The sequence below is a fragment of the Alexandromys fortis genome, unplaced genomic scaffold (assembly GCF_014885135.2).
Source record: "Alexandromys fortis isolate MF-2015 unplaced genomic scaffold, M_Fortis_MF-2015_v1.1 scaffold_195, whole genome shotgun sequence".
NCBI classification, from domain to species: domain Eukaryota; kingdom Metazoa; phylum Chordata; class Mammalia; order Rodentia; family Cricetidae; genus Alexandromys; species Alexandromys fortis.
Genome location: NW_026068105.1, coordinates 26,147 through 42,245, shown reverse-complemented (window position 1 = coordinate 42,245; position 16,099 = coordinate 26,147). Strand labels below are relative to the sequence as shown.

Genomic DNA, 16,099 nt, shown 5'->3' with positions numbered 1-16,099 from the left:
GGACTGGAGAGGGAGGGGGAGAGGGGTGGGGGGAGGGGGAGAAGGGTGGGAGGAGGGGGAGAGAAATGGGAGGCTGGGAGGAGGCGGAAACTTTTTTTTCCTTTTCTCAATAAAAAAAAAAGAAAAAAAATAAATCCTAAGCCAACTCCTGAAGAGACCAAACGGTGGTGAATATAGACTACTAACTACTTCAACATGGGAAAGATTTGAAATGGTTTTAGATCGTTGTGTTTCTGCCTCATTGTCACGCCACTTCTCTAAGTCAGATCACTCTCTATCAAATATGTGTGTGTGTGTGTGTGTGTGTGTGTGTATTCTTTTAGGTATATGAGTATTTTGTCTGCATGCATGTATCTTAACCACGGAGCCATCGCTCGAGCCCCCATTTTACTATTTCTAAGTTCATGCTGCTATTTCCAAAAATAAAGAGATAAAAAGATTGAGTACTTGGGTAAATGTTTTCAAAGACTTCTGGCTGAGATGTAGAAAACAGCTGCACTATAAATGGTTGCTCTGAAGTTCCGTCAGTAAGGTGGATCCAGCGATATGACCAAAAGTCTTCAGTATTTTCTATGTGGAAAGAAGAGTAAAATAAATGAAGGTCACTGCACGCATATGAACACAAGACTCTTCATATTGAAACAGTCACTAACACTTTCAAATTTAAAGGCTCATCACCTTTCTTTTTTGTCCGTTGCACCCTTCCCACAAAAGTTAACATGCCAACAACATCACAGATTGCTTTTTCTGGCACAGTGTCTAGTTCTGATCTGAAAAGAAAATTTAGATAGATGTTATATCTTTAAACAGTGACAAATCATTCTTCAGTAATAACTATGAAAGTACCTATCTAAATAATTGATTAGGCATAATTTGGGGTGGATTTTGAATAAGATATAATTCATTACATTCTGGTTACTAACATTTTAAAGATTAAGAGACTATTATGAGGAACTATTTTACCTTGTAACAAATCGGTTACATAGTTTTGGCAATTTCCATTCTGATTTCAATTGCCTTTCTGGAATGATAACCACTTTAGTTGGAGGATCTCGAAAATTCAGGCAGATTTCTGAAAAAAAAAACCATATATATTACTTTAATATACTATTTTCCATATTAAGGAATATGTGTATGCATAAATTACAAAGCAAAACCATCCACTGAACAATTTTTAAATTTTTGTTTGAGACAGAGTTTCATTGTGTATTCCTGACTGTTCTGAAACTCACTATGTAGACCAGGCTGGCATTGAACTCATAGAGATCCAGCTGTCTCTGCCTCCCAAGTGCTGGGACTAAAGGTGTGCACCACATCCAGTTTAAACTGAACATGTTTATGCTCTCCATTAAACTCAAGGTACAGACCAATATCAGTGATCTGCCACCTGCTTCTAAAACTGACCTCCCGCCACAAAAATGTGCACCATATATTTTGCTTTGTGTATAAGTGTTTTCATAATGTTAAAATATTTTATTTTATATGTGGTCTTGTCCAAATGATATTTGGTTTTCGTTTTGAACATTATTGGAATGGAATCCTTTTATGCACAGACTTCTAGGACGACCTTTTCCATGCCACATAATACTGCTAAAATTTATCCCATACTGGCTGAGTAGAGTACTTTAAAATTTTCTCTTTTAAAATATTTTATTATTTTGTCACTTATTTCATATTTTTGAAAAATGTTTTTTGAGAACTTCATGGACTATGTTTCCATCCCATTCTCCTCCTTCCACTCCTCTCATGCTCCCCTCTCAAATTCCTGACCTCGTCTTTTTTAATTGTTACATATATACTTGTGTGTGCATAATACATACACAAATATATGTGTGCATATGTGTGTGAATGTGTAACTTGCTGAATCTATTTTGTGCTGCACATATGTATATGTGTTTAAGGCTGACCACTTACTTTGGAAACCTATCGTGGGTCTTTTCCCTTTTTCTGCAGCCATGATTTGCCTACAATCTTCATCTAAGAGATTTTCCCCATCCATCTTGGCATGTCAATGGGTGTTATCAATGTGAAGCTCTTATTTAGGTGACCATATTACTAAATAATATCCATTACTAAATAATATCCAGATATGATAAACTAGTACAATTCAGATGCCTATTATTGAGTTGCTGTATATATGAATTATCTCCATATTTTGAAATTTGTAGAAGAGTTGTTGCAAATGTTATTATATGTATTCCTATGTACACAGGTAAGGGTTTTTCTAAGGTAGTACAGGAAACCCTGAATTATACTATATATAAACATTTGACTACATGGGACATATTTCTTACAGCTCTGAAAAACTATGATTCTTAACCAACTACACTTCTTTCAACTGGAAACACTCAGAACAATCATTTTACTCTATATTATGCAATGTGGTCTAGAAATCTCAAGATCTCAAAAGTGTTTATTATTTCATGAATATAACTTTTGAAAAAGAGGGCAGAAAGAGAATAGAAATATATAAAGCTACATATTACCAGTGGGAAATATATCCTTAGTGTTACAAGAGATGTTTCATCATTATAAACTTACTTGGTCTTCTAAAATGATTATATAGTTTTTCTTTAACTTGAACCTTATACATAAATATCAAAAGAACCAAGAAAAATAATCACAATAGTTTGTCTAACAACATAAAACACATAAACGGCAGTGACAGTAGCAGCAGTCTCTAATCCCTTTACTAATCATCCCTCCCTGACTATATAAGCCACCCTATTTATTCTGCTCATAATACTTAGCTGCCCTGCTATTTTCCTAACCCTTTTTACACTTTCTCCTTTCTTCCTAATTAGTCCACTGTCTTGCCCTTTCTTTCCTCAACTAACCACATTTCTATCCATAACCTCTCCTTTTACCTATCACAATTTCTTGTTATAGCCGTTAAAATTTTCATTTTACTGCTTTTTGCTATTTTGCCTATCTGTCATCCATTGGACTAATGCTTCAATGGTAGACTATTAATCTATTATTTACCATTGTTTCTCCTGTCTGTAGCATGGTGGCATAACTGTCTTTGTTCCCTTCATTAAATAGTGTACGATATGTTCTCTTAAAGATCATAGGTATACAGTTCTCAACTCAGCTTAATATTAGAATCAATTGAGGAGTTTTAAAGATATGGAGATGCCTTAGTCTCGCCAGATTAATTAAAACAGTATCTCTGGTAGGGGAACAGTTCCAGTGGTTTTTTAAAAAGCTCTCTAACTAACTCTAATATACAGCCAGAGCTGAGAAATATTAAACATACGGCCGAGAGAAACTGTAACTTGCAGTTAGCTGCTCATTTCTATAAACTAGCATTTTACAGGAACACAGTAATAATCATTTGTTTGCACATTAACTATGGCTGCCTCCCCTTTCCACGGGCAAAGCCAAGTGGCTACAGTGTAAACCCTATGGCTAGCTGAGACTAAATTACTTATTTTCCAGAATTTTGCATCAAGAATTTATTGATCTCTGTAGAGAAAAAAAAAATAAAAAGTCTACTACTAATCAGAATTATATGGGAAATAGAGACAGCTACTGCATTAATAAGCAGCAAAACTGTTTTTAAAGTCCAAAGGACATATTTAAAATACATTACCTTCAAAGGTCACTGTCACTTTAAAATAATTACGTATGTGCATTTACATATTGGAAGGCAAATCTTACACTTTTAAGAACAGTTTTCCATCATGAAATGTGGGCTTATGGTTGTGTTCTGTTTCAGGGTTAACTTGTTTTTACAGTGGGTGCTTATTTACTGACCTAGTTTTCATGTGGTTTCAAGGCTCAGAAGCAACCAATAGAATTAGAGGTATCCACAGACATGTAAGAAGTCTCCAGGCCTAGGCTACCTCACTCAACGTATTTTCTTTTGCCTCACCATTTTATTTCTTTTAATTTTTAAAATTTATTCTTCTCTCACACCATACATCCTGACCACAGTTTCCCCTCCCTCCACTCCTCCCAGTCTCCTTCCACCTCCTTTTTCCTCCAGATCTACTCCTCCTGTCTCCCTTCAGAAAAGAGCAGGCCTCCCAGGGATAGCCAACCAACATGGCCTAAGAAGCTACAATAATACTAGGCACAACCGCTCATATCAAGGCTGGAGGAGGCAACCCAGTAGGAGGAAACGGGTCCAAAACACAGGCAAAAGAGTCAGAGACACCAGCCACTGTCACTGTTAGAACTCTCACAAGAATATGAAGCTACACAACCATAACACACATGCAGACGACTTAGCGGAGGCCCATGCAGGCTCTGTGATTGTTGCTTCAGTCTCTGTAAGCCCCTAGGAGTGCTGTTAGCTGAAATTGTGGGCCATATTCTCTGGAATATTTTCAACTGCTCCTGCTCTCTTATTTGTGGATCATAGCTCTGAATCCTTAAATTTGAGTACAGAAAAAGAAGTTAGGACAGAAGCCAGGAAACTAAGAAGGGAATATAGTGGGGGCTGTGGATGAGAAGGAGCTCTGGAGACAGGGATAGTAGGGCACAGGGCTCTGAATGGGGAGGAATGGGAAAATAGGGCCGGCACTTAACTGTTAAAATAGAGGAGAGAGGAAGGAAGGAGAGGTAAATAGCACTAAAGATGTTTGGAAACGTCATAAGGAAACAATTTTATGAGCTTACTTGAAAGATGTATACTATATTATTGTACACACATACACACAAATACACACACACACACACACACACACACTACCACCACGACCATGACGACAACTACCATTACCACCAAACTAAAAACAGAAAACAAAACCCACATGGTGCCAGGCCAAGGAAGCCTCCATTTGAGATTTTGGCCAGGAAATTCCAATGTAATTTCTAACTGCATTCTAAACAGTTACCTATATACCTACAGATAGTTGCAGCATTCACCTTTCCTTGTGAAACTGATAAAGACTATTCAAGTATCCACAACTGGTCACAATGATAAGGAATAGTAGATGCCTAGTTCCAATAGACTGTATCCACAACACAACTCATGCACCTAGGGTTCAGTGAGAAGTGAGGAAGAAGGGGCAGGCAAAATGTAAGAGCCAGAGAACCAGGAGGCCTACTGCTAATAGTATCTTCTAGACACGAGGGAGAAGCTCGACATATCAGCTCTCAATAACATGGTTGCCCAAAGGGGGCATGCATCACAATACCTGAAGCATGATTAATAAAAACTCAGAGATAGATATTGGGGTTCAACCTGAAGACCAGAAAAGCAAAGTAAAGCAGCTAGCCACTGGCTCTTACCACTACCTCAGTCTGAAAATGGTGATCCTGCCTCCAGGAAGCTCAGAATGACACTGTGTCTGTCAGCTGTCTCCTCCTGTTTTATAATCCTTTCTAGGGCTGGGATTAAAGGCGTGCACTGTCCGGTTTCTAAGGCAACTAGTGTGGCTACTGGGATTAAAGGTGTGTGTTATCACTGCCTGGTCTGTAAGGCTGAGCAGTGGGGCTGTTTACTCTCTGATCTTCAGGCAAGTTTTATGTATTCAAATACAAGAGAAATGCCTCTACAAACACCAGTTGACATGCTAACATAGGTGAGGTGCATTTCATAATATCGTACCTCTAATTAAAGAACTAAAGGCAGTATATGACTGCTGAGAGAGGAAATCAGTTTTCTGCAGCTCCGACAGATCATCTCATCTCAACTGGTCAGCTCTAAACATATATACATACAAGCAACAGTAAATGGAAACACACATGTTCTATAATTGTTAAGTACATATATGTACTTATTATGTATATGTGTATACGTCAGTAATAACTGCATAAAGGTCATGAAGTTGAGAGGAGGATACAGGAGGACTTGGAGAAAGGAGAGTGAGAGATAAGTACAGTAGTCAAGCATAAAATTCTCAAAAATATTTTAATTTAAAAACAGCTCTCATCTATTAAAACTATAAATCCAGTACAAGGAACTCTGAGCTAGGTCTCAAGAGAATTTGTTAATCTAGTATTGTCATAGATAAAGACATTTACCATATCTGCTATTGACTAAGAATGCCCATTCCTTACTAAAGCAGTTCAGTCACTTGGATGTCAGTTAATGGAATATAATTTATCATTTCCTAGGGATAATAGTGTATGCTGTCAATTATTAGCAGCTTCTTCTGGCAGACTTTTGTATTTCCATAAGTAATGCCCAACGTATCTAAACCTTTTATGATCCAGTCACTAAAGTATACCCTGTGTAAAACTATAAGATGTCCAATTGCTTATACCGTCCACCTATATCGATTTTTAATCTGCTATTTGTGCTAGTGTTTTGTTTTAGAACAAAATGCCTCGGAAAATAAACTGACAGTCATTATGGTTACAAAATTTAGTTTTTTTTAAAAATTAAATAATAATAAAAAAAGGAAAAAGAAAAAAGGGGATGGGGGAGTGGGAGGGAAATGGGAGGAGGGGAGGACGTGGAAATTTTTAATTAAAAAATAATAAAAAAATGTAGTTTTCATTTTTTCTACGGTGACTGTTTAGTGATGTGAAGGACTAAGTGTGTAAACTATTTAGGTAATAATTTTCTTCCTAGCAAGAGTTAAACTATGTCTGCAAATGGTTAAGATTTTAATAAAGAAGCATGTGTTTGTCTCAAATAGATCAATACTTTAGAATGTAACTAATAACATCTAAATTTCCAAAATTACAAGCATATCTAATAATTCCAAAATGTACTAAATGAATACCTCTAAGATATTTGGGGAAACTGGTTATCAAAACTGTGATTACAATACTAATTAGGGAAATATCTATGCTGGATGTTGTGACAGACACATGTAATCCCAGCACGTGGGAAGCTGAAGCAGTTCTACTGATATATTTTATGCCAGGATGGCCTGCACAGTAATTTCCATGAGAGATCGGATTTTAGAGTTAGACCTTGTTTTAAAAAAATAACAAAAGTCCTTTTAGGATTATAAGAATTATCAACATTTAATTAATGAAAGGTTACGTAATAATAATGTACTGAATTTGTTTCTTGATTTTTATAATTGCACCGTGATTGTGCAATAAAACGATTTTTTTCTTTCTTTCTTTTTTTTTTTTTGAAAAAAGGGCTTGCCACAGAGCAAGGCTGGCCTTGAACAATATTTGCTCAAGTCCTTCTGCCTTATCCTCCCAAGAGATGGAATTACAAGGGTGCATTAGCACAGATGTGTAGAATAATTTTGATCTTGAGAAATACATATTATTAGTAAATTGTTGAGCAGACAAAGTTATGCAACGATGTATGATGGCTATTACTATCTCCAAAATGAAAGGGTATAGAAAAAATTAAAGAGCAAAATAAAACTTAAAAATTATTTGATGAGTTAAGGTAATGTGGGAATTCTTTATAATATTCATTCAACTGTAATGTAATTTTGAAGCTATTTCAAAGTGAAAAGTTAATTTCACATGTGCAGAAACTACATGTTCTCTCTATTTCTGCTTTGTTTCATGTACTATAGTTACAAAAACATAATTTAAGAATTTATAAACTTTATCCCAATCTATTTGTCTTTTCCATGCTTCCCTGAGCTAAATACTGCCTCAGTGTTTATTTATCTTACATATGCATCTGTATCGATAAAAATAAAAACTAGGTAGTTATATTTACATATTGGTATTTTCTAATATCTTATAACAACTACTTCATATCATTTCACAATATCACTCATACTTTCTAGATTTATACATGTTTATCCATTATATAAAAAAGTACAGGCACTAAATGATGAAGTTAACAGGGTAAGCAGGACGGTTCACTGGGTTAAAATTGTTTGCTGTATAAACCTAATGATTTGATTTTGATCCTCATATCACAAGGTGGATGGAAAGAACAGACTCCTAAAGTTATCCTCTAATTTCTGTAAGCGTATGCCCTCCTCCCCCCACAGAGAGAGGCTCACGAATATACACACATACACAATAAATAAAAATATGTTTAACTTAATAAAATTCCTTTCAGCATAGTACTTAATAGTAACTATAGAATGTATTCAGGTGATTAACTAAATATTACACACCAAAAATGAACAAAACCAAATTTGAGCATATCTTAAATGGAGTTCATTCTTTGGTCAACAATAAATGCCTCAGATAATCTTTCTTAATAAATGCACTAATTAATTAATCTTTGTATTAATTTACTAACTGCTTGAATTTTTATAAAGGAATTTAAGCTTGTCTGTTTCTAACAGCTTCAGTAATTTTTATAGACTTTTACCTGATATGACACTCTGCAAATTCATATAAGCAAGAGAGCCATGAATTAAGTGAATACTAACCTATTGTAGAAATGAGTTTCATCTGTGGGTCCACAGGGTCAGGCTGTATTCTGAATGGGTGGCTCTTCTTCACAGTATAATCTTGAAGCAGAAGAATCAAGCCCACTTTCAAACTTTTATACCATTCGAGACACATAGAATTCCACATAATCACTGACACCATGCCGGAACTGTCAGCGACTTCCAAGTAGTTCTAGGAAAAGAGCAAAAGCATATATACATTTGCGATTTTTATCTATATGGGTGACACATAAGGTATTATTGATGAAAATTTATACTGACAGAAAAATAACTCTTAAAATTTATTTTTTTATTCATAATGATTCAGTTGTTAACTCAGCTAAGATAGCTAAGTGAAAAAACGAGGCTGCTGCAAGATACTGGAAGTCAGCAACATAGTACTGTGTGAAAACAATCGTCAAAGGCACAGAGCAAATCTTAGTTTTGATGACTTCCCATAATGCTTAACCCAGTGCCAGGCACAGAGTAACCACACAATACAGTTACCAAGAGGATTAGATACGTCTCAAACTATGGAGATCTTCATAGCATTCTTCATCGTTTGCATGACTGAAGGACTTCCTATTTACTCATTTATCCTATAGCACTTCAGATAGACCATTGAGTAGACATAACCCCATCAATGCTCTGATGACATTAATTTACTTACACTGGTATCTTAGGGTTTTTATTATAAATTGCATGGGAATTATTTCTGCTACACTATTTGACAGAAGGCAATACTATTGCCGGCATCGTTATTGTTTAATCTGGGAATGGTTGAATAAATATTCTGCAGCATGAAATATGTTCTCCATTTTAAACTACGAAGATGGACAACATTGGTAACATCTAAAGAACAGCATCTCAAGTTTTCTCTAGCTTTTTAAATTTATTTTCAAATGATGTTTTATTCTAAGATCCTTTTTCTTACCAATGACAAATTTCAGCAATTCATTCTTTCAGTGATTAAATATGTATCAAGTCCGTATTATACTCCAGATATTATGTTAGTCACTGAGTAGAATAAAAAGCTAAGTCAGACACTACCTCTAATAATGGCTAAAATGGAGGACTTTGTATGATCCTAAACAGTTCAATAATTTACCAGTATTAAGAAATTGTATCCTCATATCAGCTCTGTAAGATATATATAATCAGCATCTCCATTTTGCTGATTAGAAAACTGAAGAGTTAAGAATACAACTAATGCCATAAAAATCTGATACAACTGAGACTAGAAACCAGTTTATCTGCACACAAAGTTATATGACATACATAGTTGCATGCAATCTAACACATATACATATGTGTGTAATACATGATGGATATATGTATATGGGATTTCAATATAAAATTTTATGTATGACATACACACAACCCAGAGAGGTGATAATATTCATCATTTTAGCAGTGGATATTTTCAGTGGTACAATCTTGTATAATATTATTCTCTTAATATATCTTTCTATATTTTCTCTTAATTCCCTTCAGCAAGTATACATGACTTTCACAAATCACAGTTAATAAAACACATGAACTAGCTCTTGATACATGAGCAACTATGGTGTAATACTAAGTTTTTTTTTTTAAAAGCAGAACATAAATATCAAGAAAATAGATATATGAGTATAGAAAACACAGAGCCAGGTTAGTAGAACAGTGTAGGAATGGATTGACAATTAGAAAGTTACTAGTAAGCCAGGCGTGGTGGCACACGCCTTTACTCCCAGTACTCAGGAGGCAGGGGCAGGCAGATCTCTGTGAGTTTGAGGCCAACCTGGTCTACAGAGTGAGTTTCAGAACAGCCAGGGCTATGCAGAGAAACCCTGTCTCAAAAAACAAAAAACCAAAACAAAAGAAACACAAGCAAAAAAAAAAAAGCTAAAAAAGAAAGAAAAAGAAAGTTCCTAGCAAATGATGAGCTGAAGAAAAGCAACTAATTGTACTGAGAAGAAAATGGAAGACAAGAAAAAGAAAACATCCTCAAGAAGAAATGGTCCAGGGATTTTTTCCCTTACTAAATTGTTTTCCTTTAAAATTTTTTGACTAGAGACTAGAGCCTGCTTAGATGCTAGTGCAGAAAGCACAGAGAAGAAAAGATTAGACAAAGAAAAAAGTGTGAAAGAGGCCAGCTGGATCGGGAATCTAAAGAACATTAACTACCTCTGTTTCATACTTAACAGATTTTTTTTTTCCCTTTGCAATACATTTTGAGGTGCTGGGAATGGAAATGAACCCATGGCCTTGCACATACTAGGCAAGTTCTATAACACTGAGCTATATGTCAAATTTCAAAGAACTTTTAATGGAAAAATCACAGAAAAAATATTTTGGCTTTCCACCCTCTGGTTCCTAAAAGAATTTCAATGAAGCGATTCCTAATGATATTCTGCTATACTCATAGATAGGTGCCTAGTTCCACTGACATCAGAGAGGCGTGATCTAGCAACTGATGCAAACAGATGCAGAGACCCACAGCTGAACAATAGAGAGAGCTGGGGGAACCATGCAGAAGGTGGGGGAGGAAGGACTGTAAGAGTCAGAGGGATCCAGGACACCATGAGAACATGGCCCACAGAATCAACTGACCAGGGCTCATGGGGGCTCATAGAGACAGAAGCAGTAACACACAGCCTTCATATGTCCGAGCTAGGTCCTCTGCAAACGTTATGGTTATGTAGCTGGATGTTCTTGTGGGACTCCTAACAGCGAAAGTGGAGTTGTCTGTGACTCTTTTGCCTGCTCCTGAGAGCCTTTTTCTCCTACTGGGTTGCCTCTTCCAGTCTTGATATGAGGGGTGGTGCCCAGTCTTATTGTAACTTGTTAGGCCGTGTTTGGTTGAGATTTCCAGAGGCCTGCTCTTTTTTCTTTTGGGGGGAAACAGAGGAGGCGTGAGTGTAGCGAGACTGAGATGAGTGGAGCAAGAGGACACTGTGCTCAGGATGTCACATATGAGAGAAGAAACGGAAAAAATACTATGAGGTAAAACTCTGAGTGCACTTAAAGTTATTAATTTCAACCTGTGAAATATTATTTAAAGGAATATATTTTGCCAATAGAGAAGTGTGCATGTTATAATCTAAAATTTAAATTAAGATATGTTATTTAAGCCTTGCGTGTACCTGATATGGCTCAATCATACTTCTATTAGGTTTCCCATAGTATCGCAGTTTTGATTTATGCAGAATCCTCACAAGCAAGGCAGGAAAATCCGTTCTGTTACTCCAGGTCATTTCAAGGTGTGAGAGAGAGATTATCTTGATGTCTAGAATATAAAAAGATAAAAATTGTATTTACTGCATCATCATAGTTTCAAAGATGCATTTTAAGGCTAAAAAAATGATAGTCAGACAATATCTAATGCAACTCCTTCTTGCCAGCTAGGTCTTTTTAAAAATTTAAATTGGAGCCTATCTATATAGTTCTTCCATATAAACTCCATACAAAGAACAACTAAAATGTTATAAGACTTATCATATAGAATTAGATAAGCACTTACATAAAATAAAACAGTATTTCTTCTAATTTGCATTCTACCACACCTAACAATTTCATTACATTATGCAAATCTTGGATCTAAATTCATCTCTCGATATTTTCCTTTAATCAATATACTTATTTATCTTACAAAGGTCAAAAGCTGTGGCACTGGAAATGCAGTGGCTCCATTGGCGAAAGGCTTGCCTTACAAGTGCAAGGACCCGAGCTCAATCACTAAAACCCCATGTGAAAATGCCAGGCATACATTTGTTATGTGGAGGAAAGTGGATTCCTGAGACCCATTCGCCAGCCAATCCGCCTAATTAGTGAGCTAAAAGCCAACAAGAAGCATTGTCTCAAAGGAGGTAGACAGTCTTCCTGGGGATGACAAAATGGAAGGCAAGGACTCCACACACGTGCCATGGTCCATGTAAGCCTATGAGCCTACATTTCCATACAAAATATTAAAAAAATAAAAATAAAATATGTGCATGCATGGACACACACACACGCATATGCACACACACATGCACGCGTGCAGAGGTGTTTTTTAAAGTACTCTCTATGATGAACTGGAACTCATGATCCTCCTGCCTCATCGATGCAGGTGCTCGATTACAGACATGTACCACCACTCTGAACAGATTAGAGAACTGTTGCTGACACACTCACACATTCTGTATTGTCCTCACTTCCCGCTTCATGCGTACACGGTCCGCCTTCTCCGAACATCCCATATATGGCTCTGGTTTCTCACCTGCTCTTCCGTTTCTGTAATACCTTCCTCCTAGATATGTAAGGGACATCCTCCCTCCTCTCTCCAAATTGTGCTCAAGGCACTTTCTTAGCGATGTCCCTAACTACTCTACTGAAACCCACCCACATGTATTGCCCACCCACACTGTTTTCCCAGACAACACTTAATATTTTCACATACACCATATAATTTTAACCCCTGGATCTGAATGAGGGCAAAGACTGTTTAAAAGTTGTTCATCATCTTTAAAGATTAACTTTTAAATCAGATTTTAGTCTTCTAGCGTTAAAGGGGGTATCATCTCCAATTGTCTCTGCATTTTTTTTTCACAGCCCACACAATTTTCAAACAGAAATTTGCATCACAACCTCTATGTATTATACATTTATAACATATTTGTCAGAATATACTCCATTTCCATTTATATTTGCTAGTATTTGCTAGTCATTACTTTATCAAGGAAGTAATACTTATAATTTAATTTTATTAAGTATAAATGTTATATTTTAAGTACTTCTATAACTCATGAAAGCCAAATTTGCAGTATATTAAGGCACTATAGATAGTTTCACTTTCAAATTCTCAAAATATTTTACTAGCACAGACTCAGAGGCCCTAATAGTTGATATGATGTAATTAAGCAATTTCCTTTCCAATACAGTCAAATTACAGGAAAGCTTTGAATTATCTACAGTGAATGTGGAGCAACCTTGAGTACGGCAAATGCATCTCCTTTATTTACAAACTAGAATGAATTCAAAAGATACGTGATTTTCAGTTAGCTATGTTTAGACATCACTTGGCCAGTTGACAGCCTTTCAAGATTGTCTTTTTAACTTAAAAACTTTATATAACATATTCTCAAATCTAAAACATAATTACAGGCAAATTATAGATAAGGAGCTATCCATGTAGATTCATTGCAACACATATGCTTCATTATCAAAAATGGATGAAAAGAACTTGGATATTCAATGCAATAAACAACAAAATGCTTATTCTCAAAATTTTAAGTCTCAAGACCTGTTAACATTCTTAAAAATTAATAAATATCTTTTCTTAGGGGGGGTTATTATATGTATCTATATAGCCCTGGATGGCCTGGAACTTGTTATGTAAACCAGGCTGATCTCAAGCTCAGAGATCCATTGCCTCTGCCTCATGAGGGCTTGGATGAAAGGCTTGAGTCACCATGCCTGGTCAATAAGATATTAAATATCTGGAAGAGCTTTCGTTTATGTGGGTTATGCTGATTAGCTGGTGTTTACACTATACACTTAGAAATGAAGCAATCACTAATCAATTTAATAATAAACCTAAATATATTACTACAAACAACATTCTTTTGAAAAATGACTATTTTAAAAAAAAATCAGGGCTGGGGACTATAGCTTAGTTTGCAGAGCACTGTCCTAGTATGCATGAAGCCATGAATTCAATCCTCAGTTCTGACAAAAAGAAAAAAAAATCAACATTTGGAATGACTAGGAATTTAGCTTAGTAGTACAGTACCTTCCTAGAATGCATAAGGCAGGTCCTAGATTCATCTCCCAACATCACACACACACAAAACAAAAAAATTCCAGTGAGAAAGTGATATATTTTACATTAGTATGAATCACTTTAGCTTAATAGAAAATAGCTTCTTGGGGCTGGAGAGATGTCTCATCAGTTAAAAGCACTGGTTGATTTTTCAGAGGATGGAGGTACAAGTCCCACCACCCGCAGGTACCACCCAATCGTTTGTAACTTCAATTCCAGAGGATCTCTCACCTTCCTCTGGCCTCTGTAGGCACCAGACAATCATGTTTTACACAGATACATATGTAATCAAAATGCTCATGCTCGTATTTGTATGTAATATATCTGACATCCGGACTCCACACTTATGCACGCATATGTTCAGAACACTTTCTCACCCATTCACATATGCCCTCACATATATGAATCTTAACAGTATCCTTCATAGGAAAGGATAACAAACATGAAACAAAACTGATATTAAAGACTGGAAAAAAGATATATTGGTTTAGTGATGTTAAAAGTGTGATTTCTGCTGGATATGGATACCAGGGAACTTGATAGAAACACAAACTCTGAAGGACTCTACTGCAAGCCCAGTGAATCAGAAACTTATGGTGAGACTTAGGAATCTGTATTCTAAAATACATTTGAGGGGCTGGAAAGATAGTTCACTCAGAAAATCGCTTGTCTTACAAACATGAGAACTTGTGTTTGTCGCCCAGAAATACCCCCATTTAAAAAAAAAATGCACGGTAATATATCTCAGCACGGTAGAGACAGAAGCAGAGCGATCCATCTGTTTTGGTGGGCAACTAGCAAGCAGCAAGCCAGTGAGAGACGTTTCAAAAATAAAATGGTGGGTGGCGTTTAAAGAATTGTCGCGAGGGAGCTCCTTCAGCCAATAGGTGCTCTCTCTCTCTCTCTCTCTCTCTCTCTCTCTCTCTCTCTCTCTCTCTCTCTCTCTCTCTCTCTCTCTCTCTCTCTCTCTCTCCCCCTCCCCCCCCCTCTCTCTCTCAGCAGCAACTGCCCTCCAGTCGCTCTCTAGCTTCCGGCTCTGCTTTGGCTCCTTCTCCGAGCAGCTCCGAGTGGCTCCAAGCGGCTCCAAGCGGTTGTTGTCTGCTTTTTTAAAGAGAGACCACGCCCCAATGGGCTGGTATCTCAGCAGCTATTGGCTGTAGGAGCTGAAGGAGCTCCTGCAACAAAGAATGAAGTCCCATGTTGTCCTCTGACCTCCAAACACACATGTGCACATATGCAACTGTATTAACACAAATGCACACACACATAAAAAAAGAACCTTTGAGGTGTGAGTAGATTACTCACATTCATAAGTATTACCCTAACTGCCACCAAAATGGTAACCACCATTACCAGAAAGAATAAAACTTGAGGCAACAAGAACTATGCAGGAAAATTATCATACTGGTAGGATAACATTCATCAATAAGATATTAACCAGTTAATATGGTTAATAATACAGTTAATAATGTGTGTGCACATATTGTGGGGATCCAGCTCTATCACTCTGCCTTACTCCTTTAACGACAAGGAGGGTCTCTCACTCCTGTCTCAAACACCAAGCTTTTTATTTAATGTGGATGCTGTGATCTCAAGTCTTTGCATGCATGAGACCTCACTGCTCTCCTGCTCCTACCTACTAAGCTAAATCTTCAGCCTCAAATTCTTTAGGACTAAAATTGTCATCATAGAAGCTTCATCCAGTGACTGATGGAAGCAGATACAGAGATCCATAGCTAAGCACTGGACCAAGCTTCCAAAGTCCAGTTCAAGAGACAGAGGAGCAATAATATGAGCAGAGAAGTCAAGACCTATGATTGGGATACCCACAGAAATCGAGCTAGTGGGAGCTCATGGACTCTGGGCTGACAGCTAGGGAATCTGTAAAGGTCCAAACTATGCCCTCTGAATGTGGGTGACAACAGAGTGGTTTGGTGTGGGACCACTGGCAATGGAATTGGGATTTATCCCCAGTGCATGAGCTGTTTTTTTTTTTTTTTTTTTTTTTTTTTTTTTTTTTTTTTTTTTTTTTTTTTTTTTTTTTTTTTTT

General features: G+C 36.6%; 1 protein-coding gene across 1 annotated transcript in view; it reads right to left on the bottom strand.

The window, feature by feature from the left end:
- Radx (RPA1 related single stranded DNA binding protein, X-linked) overlaps positions 1-16,099 on the bottom strand; it is a 77,536-nt gene that overhangs the window by 55,961 nt on the left and 5,476 nt on the right. Inside the window, exons 2-6 of the mRNA XM_050124021.1 lie at positions 11,393-11,535; positions 8,268-8,460; positions 964-1,072; positions 679-770; positions 448-570 (exon numbers count right to left, since the gene is read on the bottom strand). Of these exons, the coding sequence (XP_049979978.1) occupies positions 448-570; positions 679-770; positions 964-1,072; positions 8,268-8,460; positions 11,393-11,535 (660 nt within the window). The remainder of the gene's footprint in view (positions 1-447; positions 571-678; positions 771-963; positions 1,073-8,267; positions 8,461-11,392; positions 11,536-16,099) is intronic.